Genomic DNA, 26195 nt, shown 5'->3' with positions numbered 1-26195 from the left:
GGTAACAAGACCTTCCATTTCAACCTGACTCACTCTGTCTGAGTGTTGCACCCTCTCCTTTTAGGAGCTAAGTGCCCAGGTTCAGGCTTAATTAGCCATTAGAGCTTCAAACAGCTCTGCCTTTGGCTAGCTAGAAAGGTTACAAACCCGGAACCATGTGGATGACGCCATGGCTGGGAATGACCTTTCCAAGGTGCTGCCTAATTGTCAGGAGGGTGGTAGCAGGGGCGTCTGTAGAAACTCAGACGGGAGATAATGATGTCTTCAGCCTTGAGCACCTGGGTACTTGGAAGAATGTTAAATAGGAGACAAGTTCCAAGTTGGAGTCTCATTTGGGTAATTTTACATTTTGTAATTTAGCAATTGCTGGAGATTGAGGCTTCGGGGGACTGTTGCCGAACCTGGCTCACAGCTTAGCGAGCAAGGTTTTTATTCTTCCCGCCACATTTCTCTGCAGAAGTTTGATGGAGAACAGCTGCTCATCTTCAAAATGAGAAGCCATTGTTCCAAGATGGTGAGGGGGGAAGGGAGCTGATGTTTACTGAGCACCTACTGTGTGCCAGGTAGGAACAGAATCCATCTTGATCTTCTTCCCAGTCACCTTGCGAGGTGTGAGCATTTCTACACCTGGAGGCAGGTGTTACGTTTTCCATTTTTACGAATGAGGAATCAGACGCCCAGGGAGGTTTTGTGACTCGTCCAAAGGCACACAGCCAGTAATGAGCAAATCTGGGATTCTGACCCAGATGCGTCTGACTCTAAACCACTTCCTATTGACCCTTCTTTTCTGCTGCCTCTTATGATAAGCTTGCTACCCTCAAATTGCCTGTAATCTAGGTAAGAGAATGGAATCCAGCCTTAAAAAGGTAGATAGCAGTACCACATGCTTCACTGCAAGGGCCTAGACATTGAGCAGTTCACAAGAGGGAGTCTTCTCCTTCCAGGTGGCAGGGAAAGCACCAGGGAGGAGGTGGCAGGCCTTGAGGAACAGGTAAGCCTTGAGAGGCTGTGAGGGAGACAGGAGGCCTTAGAGCCGGAGACCGGCAATAGCAAAGATCCAGAGAGAGGAAGTGAACGGTCTGGGGAGGGCAGGTGACCTGAGCCAAGGTTGCTGCTGGGAAGTTGGGAGAAGTAAGGTGGGAGAGATGCACAGGGTCCAGAATTCCAGGGCTTGACTGTTGAGTGGACACAGGCTCTGACTTGAGTCTTTCATATCAGCACTTTCTCTTGATGTGTTTATCCATCAATCAGCAGACATCTTCTGAGGGCCTGCCACGTGCCAGGACCTGTGCAGGACACAGAGGGGACAGAGATCGGCCAGACCCCATCCCCGCCTGCTGAGAATTCGGGTGGGAAGGGACTCCCTTCTGAGCATGCTCCCCACTCCTTCCCCAGCCATCCTGCCTGCAGCTGCGCAAACCCGCCCATCCGCTGGCCCCGGAGGCCTCTCTTCTCTCTCATTCTGTTTCCTGAGGCCAGGATCTCCAGTCCCCGGTTCGGCCCAGCCTTAGATGCCCGTTAAGAGGATTTGTTGAACTGCACCGAATGAAGCCAGTTGATTGAGTGCCCTTTCTGCCAGGCCCTTCCCATGAAGTGTCTCTTTGATGGTCACAGCCAACCTGGGTAGGCCCTAGGCCTGCCTGACTCCCCCAGCAGGGCTCTCTCCATCGCCCCATGGGGACCGCGGACCTGCCCTTTTCATTGTACAGCTGAGTGTTTACCCAGCTCGTCCAGGCTGCACAGCTACTAAAAGGCAGGGCCAGGGGAAAAAAGAGGCAGAGTCAGGTCTGGAGCGGGCTCCTCTCAGGCACCCCGGGGAGCGGCGGGCGCTCTAGGCTGTGGTCAGCCCACCCCTTGGCAGGTGGCCTTCCAGAAAGGTCCTGGAGGAGTGCCAGGCCCAGGAGACACCTGGAGCATTTGTGGTTGCCACAGCACCACCTTGTGGTCACTCTTGGGGCGTGCACTTCACAAGCCAAGCCTGGAGTGGGTTTCCAGCAAGAGCTCGCCGGGGAGTATCTACCGGGCTGCCTGAGGGCTTGTGAAGAACTGAGTAACTGCTCCTGCTTTCTGAGAAATTTCCGTGTCAGCCAGCTACATTCTCCTTGTTTGCATTTATTAGGCATCAAAGATACAAAGTGGAGGGTAGGGGAGTTCCCTGGCAGTCCAGTGGTTAGGATTCGGCACTTTCACTGCCAGGGACCTGGGTACGATCCCTGGTACGGGAACTAAGACCCCCACAAGCTGCATGTCATGGCCAAAAAAAAAGAAAAAAAAGATACAAAAAGGAGGAGGAACTAATATTTACCAAGTACCTGCTGTCACAGGTGGTTCCAGACATCATCCCATAAACCCTCCCCAGCAGCCCTGCAAGTTAGCAATTCTTGGGCCAGTTTCCAGATGAGGAAATGGAGAGGCGTGGTCTGGCCCAGCCCAGGCAGTGCAGGGCCCATCAGACCCCTGCTCACACGTTATCAGAGCAGAAGTTCTGCCCGCCTAAGTGTGGCTGGACCTTTCTGGCAGCAGCTGCCTAAAGTGTGCTGTTATTTCAATGAACTTTTTTATCCCCAGATAAAAATCAGGAGGAAATGATCTGAAAAAGAATTTCTTGGGCTTCCCTGGTGGCGCAGTGGTTGAGAGTCTGCCTGCCAATGCAGGGGACACGGGTTCGAGCCCTGGTCTGGGAAGATCCCACATGCTGCGGAGCAGCTGGGCCCGTGAGCCACAACTGCTGAGCCTGCGCGTCTGGAGCCTGTGCTCCGCAACGGGGGGGGCCGCGATAGTGAGGGGCCCGCGCACCGCGATGAAGAGTGGCCCCCGCTTGCCACAACTAGAGAAAGCCCTCGCACAGAAATGAAGACCCAACACAGCCATAAATAAATTAATTAATTTAAAAAAAAAAAAAAAAGAATTTCTTATAAGAAAAGAAAGAAAAATCAGATCCCATTAGTGATGTCATCTTTTTTTTAAATGTCCAAAACTATACAAGATCACGGTCCTGTGGCACTTTTTTTTCTTAAGATGGAAGGGAACTCAGATGGGGTTGTTTTTGAGAATTCCACAGCATCCCAGACATCACTGGCGGGCCCCTGCCATGTGGCAGGACTATGTGGAGAAAGTCATTGGCAGAGAAGAGGAAGAGCAATGACCTAGAGCAATGGGTATCTCCCATTACCCATCCGGGGACCTGGGCTCAGGCTAAGGAGGTCCATGGACACACACTCATGCTCACGGGGACATCCAAAGATGCAGACTGCTGCCAGATCTGAGCCGCTTAGCGATCTGGGGCTCCACGGTTTGGCAGAGCTATTCATGCAAGGAGATGGCGGAGTTTGTGAGAAAGACATTACTACCAGCAGCCTTATCAGTGATCTCTGCCCTGACTGTTCCTTACCAGCAGTCACTGGGCCATCTGTTTCAGAAACGGAATAAAGAGTTGTAAAGCTTGGGAGGGGGTAAGAGGAAGCAACCATGGGGAAATCTTATTTTGTACCTGGATCCAGTCACATTAAGTAAATTACCCAGTTGAAACATGACCACCTTTTAAAATAACTGCTGTCAGAAAGCAAACCTGACACTGTAGCCCAGAGAACATCAAAAGTTAAGTGGACTCAGACTTGCTAAACTATAGCCAATGCTGTGCACACCAGGTTGTCACCACTAGCAGAATGGTAACAACCACTGTGAATTCACAACCAGGTTCCCAACCACAGGCATTATCATGCAGGATAATGATTTGTGTTATTTCTATTTAGCATGGGTGTTCCAATTTAATATTTTTATATCAACTCATAATCTTTGCCTAAATGTATTTATTTTGTAAGGAACCATTACTTCAGCTGGAAACCGAGTATTATCATACATGAAAAGAATCATTAAAAAATTAAAACATTAAAAATAAAACAATGCTATTAAGATCTAGCATGATGTTGTCACCTGCCAAAGGCCCTGAGCCTGAGACCTATCCTTTTTCTTTTAAAGAGGAGATGATTAACATACAGTGGAGAAATATTAGAGCTATATTAGCAATTTCTGGAGTGGCAACAGTGTGAACTAATCAGCCTGAAAAGTCTCTCACTACAAATACTCCAGAAATGCTAGATGAACTATAGCACATACCTCTTTAAATGCTTAGCTGGGCTCCCAAAAAGTAAAGGAAATCACCAGAGGTGAGGAACAAGGAGGGAGCAGAAAACCAGAGTAATAAGCATGTTGCCCTGACTGGGGGGAAAAAATATGTCTCCTTGGGGAATTCAGAGACACAGGGCCATGCCTCACTTGGGTTTAGGGTTCACATTTATACCACCTGCATGATCCAGGAGTTCCCCAAGTCAAAGAATTGACACCAGACTAGTCTGGGGAAAAATAGGTCCTCAATTCAAACTGCACAGATTCCCATGTAAGAGCAGCTTTAAAGATGAGCTCTTATTCCAGACTTAAAAAACACACAGGGGGAAAAAAAAAACCCCATGCGGGAAAATCACAAACAAACTAACATCAGGATTAGATGCTCAGTCTAATAGAACAGTCTGAAAGAGCTCCCCCCTCAAAAAATAAGCAGCTTTACAATTATTAAAGACATAAATTAAAACATTGAAAAATAAGTGGAAAGAGTAAGACATTGAAAAAAGAACAGGGAGATTTTAAAATAAATCAAATGGAACTTTTAGAAATGAAAATACAGTCATTGAAATTAAAACCTTGGTGGATGAATTAAACAACAGATTAGACAAATCTAAAGAGAGAAATAATGAACTGGAAGATTGATTTGAAGAAATTACAATGCATCACAGAGAGATAAAGAGATAGAAGATAGGAAAGAGAAGTTAAGTTCAACATTTGCCTAATACCAACTCCAAAAAGAAGAGAGTAGGAGAGAGATACAGTTTATTGGCTGAGAGTTTTCCAGACTTGATTCCTGAGGTTCAAGGAACATGAATCTTGAGAAGGATAAATATTTTACACCTACGCACATCATAGTGAAATTGCAGAACTCCAAAGATAAAGAGAAATTATTTAAATGATTACTTTAAAAATGATTTTTTTAAATGATTACTTACAAAGAAAGCTCAACTAGACTGATGAGACTTCTCAAAACAATAGAAGCCAGAAAAGAAAGGAAAAGAACTGTCCATCTAAAATTCTGTATCCAGCTAAACTATCATTCAAAATGGAAGCCAAAAGGTATTTTCAAAGACTGAGCAAGTTTACCTTTAAGAGACCCTTGCTGCAATAACTACTCAAAGATCTACTTCAAAAAACAATGAATATTACTGTGATAATACAGAGAGAATAGCACTGTTCCCAGAATCCAGGGCCATGCTGGTAAACACTAGCTGCCTTTATCATAATTGAATAAGAGCCTCCAGACCCTGCTCTGCAGCTGTGACCTCTAGCCCTCTGAATCTGGTGTTTGTGCTTGATCTTGAACTTGATCAGGATCAGTACTTGAACACCCCACCTTGATCTTGCCTAAAGGGTTCTGCCTTGGCCTACTTTTCCAGTTCTCTAGGTGGATCCTGCCTTCACTCAGGGTCCCCAAACCACATCCCTGAAAACAGCCACTTGGAAACAGCCTGGCTGGGCCACCCCCACACCCTGGCATCATTCCCACCCAGTGTTCTTCCCCCTCCTTCCCCTTCTCACTAAGTGAGAATTCAAAGAAACATTCATCTAGTACTGGTATCATCAGGGATTTTTAACCCCTTGCTTATTGCACATGACCTATCAGTACTTTGCAGTGTTTCAGATATATTGTGTATATCTGTGGTAGACTGACTGCAAAAAATGGCCCTACTTCTCCACCCCTCCCTGTATCCACATCCTTTTCAATATGACCCTGAAGCTCTTCCCATCAAGAAGTGGAGTCAGTTTCTTCACCCCTTGAATCTGGGCTGGCCTTGTGACTTGCATTCACTAAAAAAGGTAGAGGAAATGACATCATGTCAGTTTCAAGCCTAGGCCTCAGAAGGCCTTGCACATGGATTCCACCTTCCTAGAACCTTGCCATTGTCTTAAGAACAAGTCAAGGCTAGCCCACTGGAGGATGGCAGATTACATAGGGTAAAGCCAAGTTATCTTAGCCAGCCCCCAGCCTATCTACCAGCTGGTTGTAGACACATGAGTGAGGCCAGTGGGATCAAGCATGCCTGGATAATCTCAGCAGAACTGCCTAGCCCACTGGTAGGATCATGAGCAATAACAAATGATTACTTTAAGCCACTGAGTTTGGGGATGATTTGTTACACAACAATAGCTAGCTGATAGAACATATATGACATTTTATTTATGTATATGCATATATATAATGAAATTGCTTGTTTTATACTGGCTCACAGCCTACAGCTTACTAGCAGCTGTATTTCCAAGTTATGTCGTCTTAGTCAGTTTGACCTTTCTGATGGGGAATTGAGTTTGGGTGTTAGGGTGTAGGCGGATTGCCATAACTCTCCATCAAAAAATAGAAAGTGTGTCATCTTTCATGTGGACCCCTTTTTCTTTTTCTTTGCATTATCTTTTCGCCCTCTTGGTTTGGCGCATGTTCCCGAGATTACCAAAGCAGAAGATCATGTGCCTTTGGTGTAGTGCCCACATCAGGATATTAATCTTCTAGCAAAGTCTAGCCTGCTAGTGCGTCTCTTGACTCAACCAAATTGGAACTGTTCATCTTGGCAGGGTGTGTTGTTCTGTTTTTAATATACAATTTTAGAAGATGTCACAATTATCAAAAGACATATGTTTTGAGTCAAGATTATGTTTCATAGCCAAGGGAAGTAGGACAGGAGAGTAGGAGAGAAAATGCAGGAATAACTGAATTCCACTCTGCCACTTACTGTGTGACCTTGGGCAAGTTACTTAGTGTCTCTGAGGCAAGCTTTTCCCATCATAAAATGGGAGTAGTACTGCTTAACTCCTAGGATCATTATGAGAAGTAGATGAAATAATATATGTATAAAGCTCTTAGCCTACCCTGAGGTAAGCTGTGATGATGATGATGATGAAGATAAAGAAAAGAAGGAGGGGGATTAAGAAATAGAATACCAGAACTTTGTTTAAAAAAAAAACAACTTTGCAGCAAGATCTCTCTCTCCAATTTCATTCCCAGCCTCTAAGAAGTTAGACCAACATTACTGTCCATGATGTTTGAAGGACAAAGCCAAGGCAAAAGAGTTTGTCACTAAGCTCAGATACATTTAAACATCCTGACCCTTGAATTCCTAAACTCTCACTTAGCTGGAAACTATTTCTGGGCTGTCACTGATACCAGCTGAAATGCAGAACAGACTGTCATTCAGTCAACTGGCTCTTTCATCTCCATGATAGCAGACCTTGCATTTGATGGGATTTCTTTCCCTTCCGTGGAATTGCATCTGTCAGTTGCTTTGTCCTCAGACAGACCCGGCTTTAGCCCACCGCTCCCCACCCCCCGCCCTCCAGGGTAGGGTGGTGGAGAACGAAGAGAGGTCAGGCATGCAGATTAATTTTTTGGGTCCCAGGATGCTAGTAACAGCCTTACCACTTTGCCAAATGAAAGAGATGGAAATCAAAAGGGAGAGATGAAGGCTTACTCCTTCCATAAAGAATTCATCCCAAATCCTTATAATATATCCAAACGGGCTCCCTTAAACGATTCCTTCCAGTGTGAACCTCATTCCACTGGGGGGTCGAGGGGTGGGGGACAGTCAAAGCCTCCCTTCATCTCCCTTTATGCCTGGCTCCGGCCCCCTCCCTCTCCCTTTGGCCACGTCTGTGTGTTTATCATGGGCGTGTATGTGTATCTTTGGAATGGATTTCGTTTGTGTTAGATGCAGTTCATATCATTTACTTCAAGGTCTGTTTTCTGGACTCGAAGTCAGGAGATAATTTCCTCCTTCATTCCCACCTTATCACTCACTGCACACATGACCCCCTGCCAGGAGGGAGAAAATCCTTCTTTTTTGCTTCTCAAACTTTGGTCTTTGCAGCCCAGGAGAATCTCATTATTGACAGTGTGATAGGCCTATGGGAGTTTGTGATGTTGCCTTTCTGGCCGTTTGATGAGATTTCTGTGTAACTCCTAGAGGAGGGTGTTTGGAAAGACCTGGAAAGCGCTGCCTGGGCCTGCCTCACTTTCAGAAAGCCCACTGTATGGAAAGGACAAAATGACAGAGGGGAAGCTGGGACTGGTTGTCCCCAGTGACAGCTGGTCCTCCCTCATTGTACAAAAGGATTCTCCGTGGGACACTTTGAAAGGGCTGGCCCTACTTGGTACATTTTAAGAATGTTTAGTTTAACAAAAACTCAGTTTATATATGATTTTCAAGGCCAAGGCTCTAGTGTAAAGGGACACTTGCCGTTGTGAAGAACGGCCTATTCTCAACTCTTTGGTTTTCTTTTGAAAAGCTAAGACGATCTCCAGACTGCCAGGAGCGCCAGGTGGTAAAAGTGTCATATCAGGAATCTGGCGTGAACTGCTGAAGGAGTGATAAGAGCAGTTGACAAGATAGAAACTGATTTATCTAAATTCTGAGTGATAAAAGCAAGTGAGGATGGTTGCACAACCATGTGAGTGTACTTAATGCTACTGAACTGTACACTGAAAAATGGTTAAGATGGAAAATCTTATGTTAGGTGTATTTCACCACAATTTTTTTTTTTTTTTAATTTTGGGAATTCCCTGGCGGTCCAGTGGTTAGGACTCTGAGGTTTCACTGCCGAGGGTGTGGGTTCAATCCCTGATCGAGGAACTAAGATCCCTCAAGCCGTGTGGCTCGGCCCAAAAAAAAAAAAAAAATTAAAGTAAATGAGGAAGTGTTTAACCATTGTTTACAGCTCTTCAGCTGCTTCTCTCTAGAGGCTGTGCTCTGAAGGAGGCCGATGCTACTGTCCACTGCTACCAGATGCCTGGCATCACCACTTCCCACAACTAACTCCTAAAATAGTGCCTGCAATTAGCGGCTGGCTAGAAACAGGCACGGTGACTATAATGGCTGAGCCCTCTCCAAAGACAATGCCTCACGCCCACCATTTCTCCCTAGTCGCCAAATTGATCATCTGCACGGGAATAACAGTGGACACCACTGACCAAGCCGTGTGCCAGACACCGCCCTGAACATATAACCTCACGCCAGCCCTGGGAAATCAGTATTATTATATTATCTCCATTTTAAAGATGAGGAAGCTGAGGCTCCAAGTTATTAAATAACTGACTTCAGTTCACGTAAAACCAAGATTTGAACACAGATTTCTCTTGTGCCAAAGGTCCAGCTACTTCCCCTGGACTGGTGATTCCCAACCTTTTTGAACCTGAGCCCTTTCTTTTTTTTTTTTTTTTAATTTATTTATTTATTTATTTATTTATAGCTGTGTTGGGTCTTCATTTCTGTGCAAGGGCTTTCTCTAGTTGTGGCAAGCGGGGGCCACTCTTCATCGTGGTGCGCGGGCCTCTCACTATCGCGGCCTCTCTTGTTGCGGAGCACAGGCTCCAGACGCGCAGGCTCAGTAAATTGTGGCTCACGGGCTTAGTTGCTCCGCGGCATGTGGGATCGTCCCAGACCAGGGCTCAAACCCATGTCCCCTGCATTGGCAGGCAGATTCTCAACCACTGCGCCACCAGGGAAGCCCCCTGAGCCCTTTCTAATGGCAAACACTTCACAGCCCTGCATATGGCAGTTATCACACTTTCAGCATCTCCTGGAGGAAAAAGTATGTAATGACCAAAAACTACCTGAATCCAGGAATTTTGTGAGTTGCAACAGCATCTGATACAGTCTTAGAATCATGACACCTACTGTGTGAGACAGGAGACATTTAACTGGCCGATAGCAGTTTGCAATTGTGTGGTTTCTTAGGCCCTCGATGTTGCTCTGGATCTTTGCCCCCGGAGATGGGGCACCCTGAGCTGTACCATGAATCATCTGAAGGGTCTGGAGACCCTGAGCCTTCTTATTATGTAGGCCAAGCCCAAGGGATTTTTGTTAATACAGGTGATGTCGGGTGCTTCTTGGGAGGGTCACCATGAGCCTCTGGGTCACATTGTCGGAAGCCAGCAGAGGAGACTGAGGCAGAGTCAGCTTTGGAAGGACCGGCCATTATTCTTGCCCACTGCAGACTGCCGTCAGTCACAGTAGCATCCGTTCCCCTGGAGCAGAGCTCTGGAAACCAGCGATTGAAAGAGCTGAGAACCCTGGTTCAATACTCTTCCATTTACTTTCAGCCAAGTCAGCACTCTGCATTTGCTTTTATCCAGTCTACAGAGATCCTCAACTAGAGCCTCTCGGAAGAAGTTATACTGGGAGGAAAATTTTTAAAATTTTAAAAATAAACTTTTTGCGTGTATTCTCAACATGAAGGGTTGCTGAGTCCCACAGCTTGCTTTCCTTCATCCCACAAATACTTACTGAGCAGAGCATCTGTGCCAGTTGCTGTTCTAGGCACTGGGGATTCCCTGGGGAACACAAAAAAGAACAATCTCAACCCCTGAGGAGCTCACGTGTAGTAGGAGACAGATTATAGGAGACATTGTAAAAGTAAAATAGGTAGTAAGTCAGATGGTCTCAAGTGCTATGGAGAAAAATAAATCAGAGAAGGGAGATGGGGCACCTGGTAGGGGTGGGAGGTTGCATCTTCCTCCCTTTGGAGGGTGGCAGTTCAACAAAGAGGTGAAGGAGCAGCTCGGGGGGTGAGGCTTGTGGATGTTGGAGGGAAGCGCATCAGGAGGAGAGATCAGCAAAGGAAAGGCCTGGCATGTTCTGGAACAGCAAGGCCAGTGTGGCTGGAAGAGAGTGAGCAAGGGGAAAGCGTGGGGAAGGTCACGCAGGGCTTCGAGGGCTGTTGAAATGACTTTGACTCTGACTCCACGAGAGATGGATCCCACAGGAGAGTTTTGAGCACAGGAGTGAAATGATCTGACTTTCCTGCAGTGTCATTTACATATTACACAATCCCCCCCATTTTAAGTGTACAATTCAGTGATTTTTAGCGAATGTGCAGAATTGTACAAACCATCACCACGACCCAGTTGTAGAACATTTCCATCACCCCCAAAATGTACCTCATGCCTATGACTCGAATTTTAAAGGGATCTCTTTGGGTCCTGTGTTAAGAATTTAAAAAAGAGAGACTTCCCTGGCAGTCCAGTGGTTAGGACTTGGCGCTTTCACTGCCGTGGTTCTAGGTTCAATCCCTGGTCAGGAACTAAGATCCCACAAGCCACAGGGTGCGGCCAAAAAAAAAAAAAAAAAAAGGAATGAAAATAAGAGGTAAAAGCAAAGACAATGTGGGAAGGTAATGTTTCTCACCATACGTAAGTGACAAAAAGGACTGGAAGTGGAGGGATAAAAACAGGACTAATAAAGCTTTTCTTTTTAATTGCCCCAGGGATGGAGCCTCCTTAATGCCAAAGTCATAAGAATGAAAGGCCTCCAGCTTCAACAGTAAAAGTATTATATTCATAACATACACAAGACTGTTTTAAAAATGAGCAATCCAAGCCCAAAAGCTGAACCTGAACTTGAGTCCTGAACTTGAAGGTGACTGATGCACCTTGGATCCCTGACTATAAAACCATGGAACTATATCTTAACACCTTAAAAATTCACAAGAAGAAAAGTTGATGGTAGCAATATAGGAATAAATCCCAACATGTTTCAGCAAACATTCGTGGTCCCTGCAGGAAAAAGACAGTGAGGTCATCTTATGTTCGTTATTATTAAAATGTTAAATGCCAGTTTCTTGTGTTGGTCTTGAAAAGCGGGGGTATTCTGCGCTGAACTCGTGTCATGATGTAACGGATCATCTGTGCCCATGAAAGGGGACTGCTTGACACTAAAAGTGGTACCTGAGTGAGGATTTTCTGTATTTTACCTGGAAGGCTGAAATCTTCTGGTATTATAAGGTTTTGAACCAAACAGTGAATTTTGACATTTTTTCTCCAGCATCTACTTCAGCAGCCAGTTTTCCTAACTCAGGTTTCCCCTCCTGGACCGTCTCATTCCGGGAACAGTACAGGATTCTCCCTTGGGTGGGTCTAAAATGATTCTCACCAACTTTCTTTAAGCTAACACCTGTGCATTACCAAGAGCCTGCCACGTGGCTTATCTCTAGGTATGCAGCCTCCTAGAGAGCAAATCATCTTTTCAAACATAAGACAGGCACATCCGACTGTGGCAGCAGTCTGAGAATAAAGGGGAAGAGGTCTAGAAAGGCAGTTTAAAGCCAGGCTTCAGAGATAGGTAAATGCGTTTCCAGCTCGCCGCCTACCCTGACTTGATTTGACTGTGCTCTGGACTGTTTTGTGAGATTCAGCTACTAGTCTCAGCAAAAGGCAACTACCTTTGTTTGCTTTTCATAACACCTGTCCGATCGCTAGTCACAGGATCCTGACAGCTGCTCAGGGTAACCTGATAGGGAATGCTGCAGTTCCCCTGCTGGCCACAAGGAGGTCCCAGCCCTCCAGGCGTCGGCACCCAGGGCTGCAAAGCTGTCCCAGCTCCTCAGATGGAGAGATTCTGGGGGACAGGGCAGGTGCCCTGAGTGGCCGGCATCCAGAGAGAGCTGCTAAGCTCAGTCGTTGACCCTGGGCCCACAGCCGTTTGGCACCGTGGGAGCAATGATAACCCACCTGCGATCAGATCGCTGCGCTTTGAGTTGTTACCGTAAACAGCGGAGAGAATGGCCCCAGGCCCCTACAGCTCCCCGTGCCAGGTTCTGGGCCCAGCTGTATTCTCACTACCTGTGTGACCGTGGGCATGCCCCACCCCCTCTGAGACTCCGTGTTTCCTCATCTGCCAAGAGAAGGGGTCAGAATCAAAGCTACAGCCTTGCCAACAACATAAGCACCTGAAATAGCCCTTACATCAAACAGTATCTGAGTCATCCTTGCAATTCAACACAAACCACCAGCTTCCTGAAGTTTTCCATCCTTCTGCCAGATTATCCTATCCCTGGAAGCAGAGGAGTGAAATCAGAATTCTGTGCCCTGGAATCTTATAACTCAGAGCCAGAGGAGCACAGGGGTTCTCAAAATCCTGTTAGCCTGGAACCCTTTACTCAGACAAACTCTGACACAGCAGCCCAAACGGAAAACAGTTAGACGCACTCTGGTTAGAAACCGGAGCCCAGAGAGAGGAAGCCACCTGTCCTGTGTCCCTCAGCAAGAGAGAGTGGGAGGACTGGGTGAGCTCTCCCACGGGGGCCCACTCCCCAGGAATGACACGGATCGTGCTACTCCCCAAATTTGGGGGAGCTCAGAACCTGCAGAGAGGCAGGGGCACAGGACAGGGGACGGGGCGGGGAGACACTAACTTCCACTGTGCCTTCACTACGCTGGGTTTTTCCCCACCATGACTTCATCCCCATAAAGACCGCCAAGGCAGTACCATAGCCACCTGTAGGCTCAGAGAAGTTAAGTGACTTGGCTCAGAAGTCACTGAGCCAGGATTTGAACCCAGGGCTTTGCAACTGCAAAGCACATATCCTGGCTGTCCCAGGGGATGGCAGTGTATTTACTCACTCATTCATTCACACCTTTACTGAGCCCCAAGTAGAGACTAGGCACTGTCCTATACAGCTGTGACCAACGCAGCTGGAGCCCCGCCCTCCCTGAACCCAGATATTAGAGGAGGAGACAGATGTAAACAAGTGAGGTGTGACAAGAAGAAAAATAGAGCCGGGTCAGGGGGTGACTGGGGGTTGAGGTGCACGTGCACCCCCACGGGTCTAGAGCAGTGCTTCTCAAAGTGTGCTCTGCACTCCCATGTGTGAGCGGTTGGTTTCCAGTCTGCAAGGAGATCAAGGAAACGCTGCTTTGCTGATCTATACTTACAAGACAGACAGTCCACGGGCCAGCCCTCATGCACGAGCTGCGCTCACAGGAGCCCTGGCCTAAAATACTCTGAACCACTAGGTCAGTGCAGCTGCTGCATGTACTCCGTGTCCCAGGATCCTGAGCCCCCCTCTCGTCTCCACTCCCACCTTCCCGCCAGGCTGTACAGACCCCTGAGAACCTATTGCAGAGGAAGGCTGTGGTGTCTCCTGCCTGGCACGTGCAATGCGCTAGGGGCCATCAGTCCCTTCTAAAGGGAGACACCCCATCTGAGTCCACGGCCAGTTGTGAGCTTCGTGGAGGGTGGAAATAGACCTGGGTCCCAGTTTGGGCCGTGCCACTTACTGGCCATGTGATCTTGAAAATGTCTTTGGTTTTCCTTAACTATAAAATGGGGATGATGAGTTTTGCAGGAATAGATCGGACACTGGAGGGCCTGGAACTCAGTAAATGGAAACCACCGTACTGTGTGGGCATGTGTGTGTTTGTGTGCATGAATGTGTGTGCACAAATGTGTTTGTGCAGGTGCCTGAGCATATGTGTGCATGTGTGCATGAGTGTGGGTGTGCATATGCACGTGTGTGCGCGTGTACGTGACATCCATTTCCTCCACCGCTATTGGAGAGTCGCTCTCAGGACCCACTGTGGCCAGGGGTGCTGACGGTCTATTTCCGGGGTCTCTCTCCAGATTGCCAAGGGATCATCGAGGACGTTGTCCTGCTGGGCGCGCCCGTGGAAGGAGAAGCCAAGCACTGGGAGCCTTTCCGGAAGGTGGTATCTGGAAGGATCATCAATGGCTACTGCAGGTCTGTCCAAACCTTGTGCCTGTGAGGAGGTGACAGTGCTTACTGAGCACCTAGTGTGCCCAGGCCCTGTGCCCAGGACACAGATGTTGGAGGCCAGGCCCTGTCCTGGAGGATCCCAGGGACCGGTGGGACACCAGCCCCGCTAGAAGCAAGGCCCGGGCCAGGTGTTCTGACCCGGGCAGCATCCATCCCCATAGGATGATGGACAATAGGGACGGATCCTAAGAAAGATTTCCCTGTGTCGGGCCTGAGACCAGTTTACAGGATGACACGAGAGGCCAGGCTGGTCACCGTGATCTGGGGGAAGAGGGTGAGCGGGATGAGACTGAAAAGCAAAGATTGGGCCCTAAATGGGGGGGGGGGTCTTTGAATACCGACTGAGGAGCTCGTGTGTGGGTTATCTGGCAGCGCAGGAAGGGAGTGGGGGGTGTCCAGGCTGAGCTTTCAGAGCAGTGTCTTGGGGCAGGGCTGACAGCCATGGGGGAGCCAGCACCCACACCACACAACAGACCTTCCCGCAAGAGAGGGGGGCTGCGAAGACTGACAGCTGTGGGGCTGGAAAGGAGGCATCCCTGGGCTTGGGTTTGAGACGAACTTGAGAGGTTTCAGCCAAAGCCGTGCCCTCTACTCTGGGGAAGAAGAGAAGATGAAGGCCATCGCTGAGATGTCAGGAGATTGGCCTGAGAAGATGCCCGGGCCCTTCAGCCTCCAAATGAGGCAAAGGAGGGAGGTGACAGTGTAAACGCGAAAATAGGGATTTGGAATCGCACAGACCTGGGTCTTAACATTGGCCTCAGTTTCTCCATCAGTGAAGGGGGGATAATAGTAGTGACGCCCCCCAGGGTTGCGACGATAGTCCAGCGATTTACAGAGTTGCCCATGGTGGGTGCCTGCTCCGTGAGTGACAGATGATGTTACCGTTTATCATCATCAGCGTCAAAGCGCCAACCTCATGCCAGGCACTAGCTGGAACCTCAGCAGGAACAAGCCCCACCTAGCCCTGTGCAACCTCGCACTCAGCAGCGCAAATAGGCAGGAAACAGGCAGCTCCAGGCAGGCATACTTGTCGCTTGTCTGCGACACCAGAATCCAGAAGCTCTGAAACCAAATGCTTTTCCCCAAGCGTGGTGCACACTCACTTAGCGACAGGAGGTGAGACTTGTTGGGGAAGCGGCTGAGTCACGGGGCTATGAACATGAAGTGTCCAGCAGGGCGGCTGGAGATGCAGCCCTGGAACTGAGAGAGATGAGAACTGGAGAGAGGGCCAGTGGGATGTCAGCTTCAGCTGAAGCCAGAAGGACAGGTGAGATCATTTGAAAGGCAAAGCCTAGAGAAAGAGGAAAGTGCTGGGTTCCTGATTCTAAGGAATATATGTCAGGGTGGGAGGAGGGAGAGGCTCCAGCCTGAGGTTAAGGGCAACTCAGAATCATCCAACATACATGCCCAAGACCTCCTGCTGGACGTGGGACTACAAAGATGGACAAGACAAGAGGAGTTCATGTCTAGCAGAAAAGACACATATGGAAACAGACAATTATTCAAAAAAAAAACCATGAAAAATGCAATAATGCAGTGATGGGGGAGTGGATATGACAAGTATTAGACTCTTACCGCCTGTCTCTGTTGTCATTTTCTCCGTTAATCGTGCAAGTGAGGAAACTGAGGCCCAGAGAAGTTAAGTCAAAAGGCCAGTTAACTTTAATTTTGATCTAAGCCCAACCATCCCAAGTAGAACCTGCAACTGAATAGAACAGATTTGGAAAGTCTTTATCATTTTGATAATTTCGCCCATGTCTAGTTCAGAACTAAAGATAAAGATGGTCTTTAGCCATGGATAGAGGGCATTAACCAGGACACGGGAGTTCAGCCAATCAGTATGGCTTTATCACTCATATTCTAAGCTGAGTTCTTAGAATCAGGATATGGTAGAAAGAACAAAGAAACAAAGACAAAGAGCTCATGCAAATCAATAAGAAAAAAATCTAATAAGAAAAATGGCCAGAGGGACTTCCCTGGTGGTCAAGCGGTTAGGACTCCCAAGCTCCCAATGCTGGGGGCCAGGGTTCAATCCCTGGTCGGGGAGCTAGATCCCACATGCATGCTGCAACTAAGAAGTCTGCATGCCACAACTCAAGATTCCACATGCTGCAACGAAGACCTGGCACAGCCAAAAATAAATAAATAAACAAAAATTAGAAAATAGCCAGGAACTTCCCTGGCGGTCCAGTGGTTAAGATTCCATGTTCCCAATGCAGGGGGCACCAGTTCGAACCCTGGTCAGGGAACTAAGATCCCACATGCCTCATGGTGCAGCCTAAAAAATAAAAAAATAAAAAGAAAGAAAATGGCCAAAGGATATCTACACATAAACATGGAATAAATACAGTCAATAAACTTTTGAAAATATACCCAACCTCGTTATTAATGAAATAAATGCAAACTAAAATGAGTAAAATACTATTTATCATCTGTCAGATTATCGAACATCTGAAACATGAATAACATTCAGTGAAGATGTGGAGAAATGGGCACTGTCATACATTATTGGTGGCAGTTGAATTCAGCAGAGGATAATTGGCAATATCTATCCAAATTTTTAATGTGCCAATCTTCTGATCCCACAGATTCTGACTTCTGTGATCCTGCTATACTAGATACATGCACAGAGATGGATGCACAAAGGGGATCCTTGCAGCTTCATTTATAATTAAAAATTTAAAACAACCTGAATGACCACAAAGAGGGGAACAGTTAAGGGGGAAAAAAGCAAGTGCGACAATACGTACTATGATCCCATTTATGAAGGAAAACGTTTCTGCATGTGCATATGTGTATCTGTATGTCTGAAAATGGACAGCCAGGTCCAGAGGGACCATGAGAAACTAGTAAGAGTGGTCACCCCTAAAGAGTGGACAGGATTGGAGGTAGGGCTTAAAAGAGACTTTTTTTTAATTGATATGTAGTTGATTTACAACATTGTGTTAGTTTCAGGTATGCAGCAAAGTGATTCAGTTATATATGTGTATGTGTGTATATATATATATATATATATATATATATATATATATAAATAAAAGAGACTTTAATTTTTTAAGTAAGGACAGTTTAAAAAATAAGAAAAGAGCACCCTAATGTCCATAGCAGCACTATTTACAGTAGCCAGGACATGGAAGCAACCTAAATGTCCATCAACAGAAGAATGGATAAAGAAGATGTGGTCCATATATACAATGGAGTATTACTCAGCCATAAAAAAGAATGAAGTAATGCCATTTGCAACAACATGGATGGACCTAGAGATTGTCATACTGAATGAAGATAGTGCTTATATGTGGAATCTAAAAAAGGGGTACAAATGAATTTATCTACAAAACAGAAATAGAGTTACAGATGTAGAAAATAAACTTACGGTTACCAGTGGATAAGGGGTGGGGGGAGGGATAAATTGGGAGATTGGGATTGACATATACACACTACTCTAGATAAAATAGATAACTAATAAGGACCTACTGTATAGCACAGGGAACTCTACTCAATACTCTGTAATGGCCTGTATGGGAGAAGAATCTAAAAAAGAGTGGATATATGTATATATGTAACTGATTCACTTTGCCGTACAGCAGAAACTAACCCAAATTGTAAATCAACTCTGCTCCAATAAAAATCTTTAAGAATAAATAAATTAATTAATTAAAAACAAGAAAAGAGAAGGAATGGCCACAACATTGATGTCAGACAGTCCTCAGTTAAAATCTTGGCTCCACCATTTACCACTCAGGTGGCTTTGGACAAACAAATCTGAAGCTCAGTATTCCTACCTATAAGATGGGAATAACAGTCCCTCCTGCACAGGGGTTCTGGGGAGATTAAATGAGATTATGTAGGATGAAGGCTGTCACTTTATAGGTGCCCAATAAACGATAGCGGTTATAATTATTATTACTGGGCATATTCACAACACATGATTTTTTTGATGCTTTCATAAACAGCAAAGGGAAAGAATTAAAATTGCATGTGTGCAATATGAAAGCAGCAAAATCTTATTAAACCCATCTGTTCTGTTGAGAACCTGAGGCTAATAAGTTTGGTTTTCCATTATTTTGTGAGATCCTGAGCCATCTCTCCAGAGAGAAAAAGGAGGAGGGGGAGAGGAGGAGGAAGGAGAGAAGAGGGAAGGAATGCACAGACCAAAACAATAACTGTAATTTCTTGATTAAATTAAGCACCAACCAGGAATTCATATTCTTGGCCCCCAAAGGTGTTTTAGTTGCCGTAAACCTACTTAAAGACTGGGAGTGGAATGAGGGGGTGGGGGGAGCTTCAGGCCAACACTACCAAACTATACACGTTTATAAATTTATAATGTACACTAATAAAGCTCTTTGCAAGTTCGTTAACTTGCTTGGGCTTTCACGAACCCCCTGGAAGCCAGCCGGGGTGAGTGGTGCTTCTCCCTATTATACTGTGAGGAAACTGAAGCTCAGAGAGGGTCAGGTGCCTCACCAAGGTCACACAGCAGAGCCAGGATGAGAGCTCAGGTGAGACCGTCTCCCTGATAGTTGGGATATCTGCACTGAGAGGGTTTTGTTCTGAGCCCCCGGGGGAGGGGACTCCCGGTGTGGTCTCTGCTCCAGTGCCGTGTGGGGCGGGGATAATGGTAGAAGGAGCGGGGAGGACCCCTGCCCACAAGTGGTCCCAGGCCTGGGAGGAGCCACGGCACACCCTTCAACGGGTCATGTGGTGTGAGTCAAGGTTCAGCTGTATGCATCCGCCTGGCCTGGGGGGCCATTGAGGCCTGGCTTGCGGGGCACCGCACCCACCTCCCACCCCCAAGGGAGTTCCTGATTCTGCTTTAGGACACAGGGTGCAGCCCTAAGGCACAGTCCTGCCCTCAACAAGCTCTCTGCCCAGAAAAAGAAAAGACCCAGGGACGGGGACACACGGAGGACACGTAACAAAGGTCACAAGAGGAGCAGACACCAGTCACGTGAGGGACAAAGGGTTAATACTATCAAGCGGAAGGGCTCAGGGGCACTCCCTGGAGAGGCGACATGCAAGCTGAATTTTGAAAAGACGGATAGGAGCCCATCAGAGCCTGGAAGAGTAGGCCGAGCGGGAGAGAGGCCACACTGCCCACGAAGGCCCACAGCGGGAGGTATCATCGTACCCAGTGCCTCCTGAGCGCTCACGTGTGTGAGCACTGGATGCACGATGTGTCATCTCTGTGCACGCTCCTGCCCGCCCCGGAAGGTAAGTTACAGCGAGGAGACTGAGGCTCAGAGGGGTCAAGCAACTTGCCCAAGGTCACACAGCTGGTAACTGACAGGGTGGGCCTGGCTCTGTGTGGTCCCGAGGGTGGGCTCGTGGCCCACCCCAGGCAAAAGAGGCAGATGCTGGGTGCAGAGGGTCTGGAATGCCAGCAAAGGCCCTGTGGTTTGCTTAGCACAGTTTCGAGGATGTGGAACCTTCTAACACATGTTCCTGTCCTGCCCCGACATGTGTATGAATAAGTGCATTTAACATTGTAAGTAGAGTGTTGTCATGATTAAGACGGATTGTTGGGAAGGAACAATGCTGACTTTGCTCCTTTGCTTTCTGTGTCAGCACCGTATAGGGACCTCCCTCACACCCCGTATTTGATGCACTGTCTCATGATTAGTTAATAAAACAACTTGAGTCAGTCTCCTTTCTTCTCCCCTTAGCCATCATTCTGAGGGACAGTGTTTCTTGGACCTTCAATGTAAGGATAACCATTGGGACGTGCAAACATTGCTCTCTGGCAGGGAATTTTCTAGAAGAGAAGGCCTGTGGGTAGTGGAGAGTCAAGGTTGGCTTCTGAGAGGAGAGGGCCATGGTCAGATGAGAGTTGAAGGAAGACCCCAGTGGCTCGAGAGAGGTGAGGCCAGGAGCGAGGAAGAGGCCGTTACATTTGCCCATGGGGGGCTGGGCGGGGAGTTGCCTGATCTCAGGGCTGGAGCAGAAGGGATGGGTTTTGGGGGAGTGGGGAGTAGGGGCAGGTAGTACAGATCTGCAGGATTCCGTGATAAGTTGGCCATGGGGGGAAGGGAGGCCTAGGACATGGCTTTGCTGGCTTCTGCTCGAGGGACCTGCTGGACGATTCAGAGAAGGAGTCACAGGCTGATGAGCTCAGGGTAGGGCACAGCAGGAAGGTCTGTTGAGAGCCCCTCAACTCTGGACCCCAGCCTTCTAGAGGCTTCCAGGGTGGTAACCACACAGGCACCCATGTGGCCAGAGATTCCAGAGGGTCAGGCCTGGAGAGCCCACAACACCCTGGGTCCCAGACAGCTTTGGGGCCTCGCCTGTGGGCACAGAGGGTCACGCGGGCAGGCTGGGGACTCCTGACTCTCAGCCCATTCCCCCCACACGGTGGGGAGGGAGGGCCCTTCTTTCAAACAAGCGCACAAAAACGATGAGCTCAAATGGCCCTGCAACCGGAGCCGGACTCAGTCTAAACAAAAGACGCCCAGTGTGCTAAGTGGGGTCTCAGTCCTGGAGGCAAAGGGGGGACAGAGGCGTCCACGTGCATGGACTTGCTGAGGGAGGGGCCCAGCTTCACCCCGGACAGGGCGCAGGGGTTCGAGGGGCGAGGCTGTCCCGTGGACCCCGCAGACCACATCTCCCGTGGACAGTGCTCGGGGTACCTGAAGAATCGGGCCACAGAGTGTCCGGGGTTATCTTCTCTCCAAGTGCAGGGTTTATGTCTGGATGGGGGCAGGGTGCAGGGCGTGGTGTTCACAGCAGCCATGAGAGTGGAGGAGTGTTCCAGGGCTGTGACCTGCCTCGGGGGGCCTCACTCACCTCCTAGGTGGCTGAGGGCAGGGAGAGCTGCAGGCTGGGCCAGGCCTGCCTCAGAAGGCGCAGCTGGTCCCTCCAGTTCAAAGACAGATGGGGGGCCCCACACCCAGAGTTCCAAGCCACAGAGCATGGTGGCCCCAGCTCTCTGTGGTCCTCTCCCCCGGGCAGACGCCCTGCTGCCTTTCTTTCGTCTCCCAGGGAGCCCTGGACCAGCCTCCACCCCCGACCCTGGGAAATGGAAACCCTCCCCAGCTGAGAGCAGCTCACCCAGCCACATGCAGACTGTGGAGAACTTCATCCAGCTTCCTCATTCACTCACTCAACAGATATTCGTCTACTGCCCGCCAGCACTGTTCTCTGCTCTGGGGGCCCAGTAGGAAACAAAGCAGCCTCCCTGGAGCTGCCACACCCTGGGCAATGCTCCCGCAATGCCAGTGGCTGCAGCTCCCACCATCATACACGGGTGCAGCGGGGCCCTGGTTTCCCACAGAAGCTCCCGTCCCACCAGGCTCCCCCAGGGCCAGGCAGGGCCCTCCTGAGGCTGATGTCCACCCCTTCTCTCTCCGTCCTCTCTGCCCACAGTGGGGACTGGCTCTTGAGCTTTGTGTACCGCACATCCTCTGTGAAGCTCCGAGTGGCCGGCCTACAGCCTGTGCTGCTGCAGGACAAAAGGGTGGAGAACGTGGACCTGTCCTCCATGGTGAGTATCACCTGTCCCTCCTGGGGCTGGAGGGGTGGGCACTTCGTTACTCCAGCCCAGCAACCCAGGTCCCAGGGACACTGGCCCGGGCTCAGTCCACCCCAGAGGAGGAAGATCATGAGAATTCACTTGGGAAGAGGTAACTCCTGTTCACGGGCACCATCCTTGTGCTGGGGCATTGTCCCCAGGCCTCTGGGGCGGGCACTATTATCCCCATTTCACAGATTAGGAAACTGAGACTTAAAAAAGTTCCCATCACACACAGCAACTAATAGCCTGGATTTGAACCTCCAGAGCCCATGCTCTTGCCCCTATATTACTGCCCTCCCACTACGCCTCCCCCCACTCCTTCTCCCACTGCCCCCACTCACTCCCCCAGCCGGCATTACTAGTCAGGACAGTCTGTTTCTCCTGGAAGTAACCAGAACAACCAGAGGACACAAGTGGAGGCATTCAGGCTGGACCAGAGCAGAAGCACCCAATTGGCAGGCTGTGAAACCATGGAATACAGAGCAGGGAAAGTGTGTTCCAAGGTCCCCCACCTTGGAATCATCTGGAGAGTTTATTTAAAATGCAGATCCCAGAGCCCCCCTGCCCAGACCTCCTAAATCAGTCTCTAGGAAGTGGAGCCTGAAAGTCCGCATTTTAAACATACTCCGCAAGGATTCTTACACATCTCAGACTAGGCAGGGCAGACAATGAAAAGAATTCTTGCTGGGAATGGAATGCGAGGGAGCCCACCCCAGCAGCTACACAAACGTAATTTGAGTTTCTAGAGCCATCTTTTGGGCTTGAAGGAACCTCGTCCACCCACCACATGTCTGTCATAGGGAGTTAATAATAGCTTCATGTGTGGACACTCACTTGATGCCCAGCTCTGCCCTAAGCCTTTTGCAGTATCCGTATCCCCACTGTACAGATGAGGACACTGAGGCTTTGAGAGGCTAAGGGACTTGCCCAGGGTCACAGAGCAGGAACATGGCTGAGCAGGACTCAAGCCCAGCAGGACTGAGCCAATGGGCATCGCCCCCGGTTGGGTAGATGTGAGAACCAGTGGGAGAGGTACCAGCTGCCAGGAGGGTGAGGATAATGGGCTGCAGTTATGTCCCCAAGCAAACTCAGCCAGTGAAAATTCCTGTGTTGCAAGGTTCACGAGAACAGGAACTTTGTTTTCCAATTATTACATTGCTGGCTGCCATTTATCAAGTACCAAGCATTTCCTGAGCGTAACCCAATTTCCCCAGGTACCACATAAGTAATTTGAGCCAGCCGCACCATCCTGCCTGAAAGCAGACAGTCCAGGCCCCTCCCTGGGCATCTGAAAACTCCCCTGGGGAGGGGCACCCCGGAGGACCCTGGCTTCTCCCTTCAGCTTCAACAGCAGCCTGGCCCAACGACACAGACACACACGCACGCACGCACACACGCACGCATGCACACACACGCACGCACACACACACTGCACCTCTTGGTAGGGGAAGCCGGGCACCGTGACCCACCCACACCAGCACAGCTAATGCTGGGTTGCATGCTTACTGAAACTTGACTGAGGGTTGAGGAGAGCACAGGGGGATTCTAGCGCAAAAACTTAAAACCAGAACGTTATCAGGCACTGCTGCCGCTGAAGCTCATGGGCCATGACCTTGCCCCGAGGTCCCCTGGGCCTCCCACCCAGCCTGCCACCATGTCACTGGGGCCAACTTGTCCTGGCTTATATCTTCACTCCCCCAGACTCCCAGGGCCCTAGCTCACAAGTCCTGACGCACCAGACAACACGAGTGAAGCAGTCCTGTGCCTTCCTGACCGGCAGCTTTGGGGGCTGGTATTGGTCCAAGAATAAGAAGAGTTTCTAGACTCATCCACCCATGAAACTTATCACTCCTAATTCAAGAGGCAGTCTTCCCAGGACAGACATGAGCTTCAACCCCTAGAGCCATCTCTTTAGATCATCTTTATCCCTGATAGACTTGCTTCATGTGATGTCAACCTCACAGCGATCCCGTACAGTAGGTATTAGGCATCCCCAAGTCACAGACTGGAAAACTGAGGCTTGAGAGAATAGATTCAGTGTAGCCAGAGAGTCATAGATCTGGTCTCTGAAACCAGGTCCAGAACCTGTGCTGTACACCTCCCTGTGGGAGTGAGGAAAGCTGGGTAACAAGACCAGGAAACCGCAGGACTCAGTGATGCCTCCTGGCCCATGTCCAGGGGTCTCTGTCCTGTTTGAGGGTCCCTGTACCCTGATGGGGTGAAGGGGAGAAGTGACTTGATGCCTCACCACTCCAGGGGTCTTCCTCTGCCACAAGAATCAAATGTGAAAAGGAATGGCTGAATGTTCCTTTTAAATGAAAATTTCCTTTAAATGCTACAAAGCCCCTGAAAGATAGTTTCTGCCCTGGGAAGCCCCTGAATGGGATACAGTGGGAAGAGCACAGCCTTTGGTGCCGGAGAGGACTGGCTTACAATCCGGGCTCTGCCACTGGTATACTACTGGCTGTGTGACCTTAGGCCAGTGACTGAACCTCTCTGTGCCTTGGTTTCCTCATCCTAGAAACAAGAGATATCACCTACCTTCCAGGGCACACGCGAGATGGTCGGTGCACAGTAGGCCCTCGTTTAATGCTGGTTCCCACGTCTCCTGCCCCTGTGTCCACCTTCAGTTCTGCCTCTGGGACCACAGCTTCAGACACTCCTCCCCACTCAGACTGCCTTCATGGCAGCTTCCCAGCTCCTGCCTAACAATAGCTCTTTATCGCATTAGGAGCACATCACAAAAAAGCAGTGCTTTCCTCTTCTGGGTAATTAGAGGTAATTAGCATTGCCTTTGTGCTGCCCTCCTCTTTTCCTTGAAAATTCTTGCTGGAAGAGAGGTTGCTGGCAAAAGAGTCCTCATGACTGCTGTTGCGAAGCACTGGCTGCCCTGTGCTCGGAGCAGAAGCCTACAGGACCTTCTACAGGAGGATTCCCTTCTCCCCGCCGGGCTGACATGGGCAGGGCCCTCTGAACATCATCCCAGCATCAGCCACCCGACACAAACGTGGTCGGCGGTGGCTCCTGATCTCAGGACAAGCCTGAGCAGGAGTGAGCCAGGGCAGGCCCTGTCGCAGGCAGAGGGCATCTCTGGTGAACAGAGCAGACAAAGCCCAGGCTGCCTGCCTGCCTTTCAGGCTCTCCTGTGTGGAGACTGGGTTGCAGCGGGTGGGGGTTTCTGCCACCCCGGGGGCCACGTCATGAGGTTTCTTGGGGGGGGCAGAGACCCAGCCCAGGTCTCTGGAGTCTTGGTGTCCCAAAAGAACGCCAGCTGGCTTCTAGAGCTTAGCCCCGGGCTTGGCACACAACAGACATTCAGTAATAATAACAAGAATAACAACAATAGCCAGCGTGCCAGACACCGCTCTGCATGGTTTACAGACCTTATGTCACTTGATCCCCATAGCTGTCCCATGAAGTAGGGATAATAACCCCATTGTACAGGTATAGAAACTGAGGCTGCAGGAAGGGACACTGCATGTGAGTGGCAGAGCCAGATGAACTAGGGAACCTACCTCGGAGCCTGGGCTCTTAACCAGTGCATTCACACTGTCTGCATTCACGCATCTCTGTGGCTTCCAATCAGTGACCTCCAACTCTAGGCCAATAAGCCTGTGACGTGTATTATCTCGTTGAATCCTCACAACCAGCCCACATGGTGTATGGTGTACGTATCTTTATTAGCCCCATTTTACAGAGGAGGAAACTGAGGCCTAAGAGGTAAAGGAACCCCAGGGTGCCTGATAGTCTTGGAAATTGTTGACCAGGCAGAGACAGGTGGCAGCAGCTTTGGTTTGGGCAAGTCAAGGTGTCTTGCAAGGCAGGCAACCAGAAGCGCTGAGGCCCATTCATCCTGTGTGGATCTGGTTACCCTGAGCACCCACAGTGTACAGGGCTGTATGTGGGGAGTAGAGGTGAGTTAGAAGTGGTCCCTGCACTTCCTCAGCTCACACGGTCCATCAGAACACAGACAGATGCAAGCAGATGAAGACGATGGTATGTAGTGAGTGCTGTTGCAGGGGAGCCCCAGGAAGGGTCCGTA

General features: G+C 49.1%; 1 protein-coding gene across 18 annotated transcripts in view; it reads left to right on the top strand.

The window, feature by feature from the left end:
* Window positions 1–26195, top strand: part of TMCO4 (transmembrane and coiled-coil domains 4) — a 93588-nt gene that overhangs the window by 63419 nt on the left and 3974 nt on the right. For 15 of the 18 annotated variants that reach the window (XM_057551908.1, XM_057551915.1, XM_057551876.1 and 12 more), the window contains 2 exons: window positions 14490–14607; window positions 22006–22123. In XM_057551908.1, the coding sequence (XP_057407891.1) occupies window positions 14490–14607; window positions 22006–22123 (236 nt within the window). Of the gene's footprint in view, window positions 1–9962; window positions 10013–11355; window positions 11388–14489; window positions 14608–21621; window positions 21887–22005; window positions 22124–26195 lie in introns of those variants that run through there. The other 3 variants (XR_009009130.1, XM_057551960.1, XM_057551958.1) reach the window with 3 other exon arrangements.

Source organism: Balaenoptera acutorostrata, chromosome 1, assembly GCF_949987535.1.
Source record: "Balaenoptera acutorostrata chromosome 1, mBalAcu1.1, whole genome shotgun sequence".
In the NCBI taxonomy this organism is placed as follows: Eukaryota; Metazoa; Chordata; class Mammalia; order Artiodactyla; family Balaenopteridae; genus Balaenoptera; species Balaenoptera acutorostrata.
The sequence above is the reverse complement of the archived record's forward strand: the minus strand, read 5'-3'. Positions and strand labels throughout refer to the sequence as shown.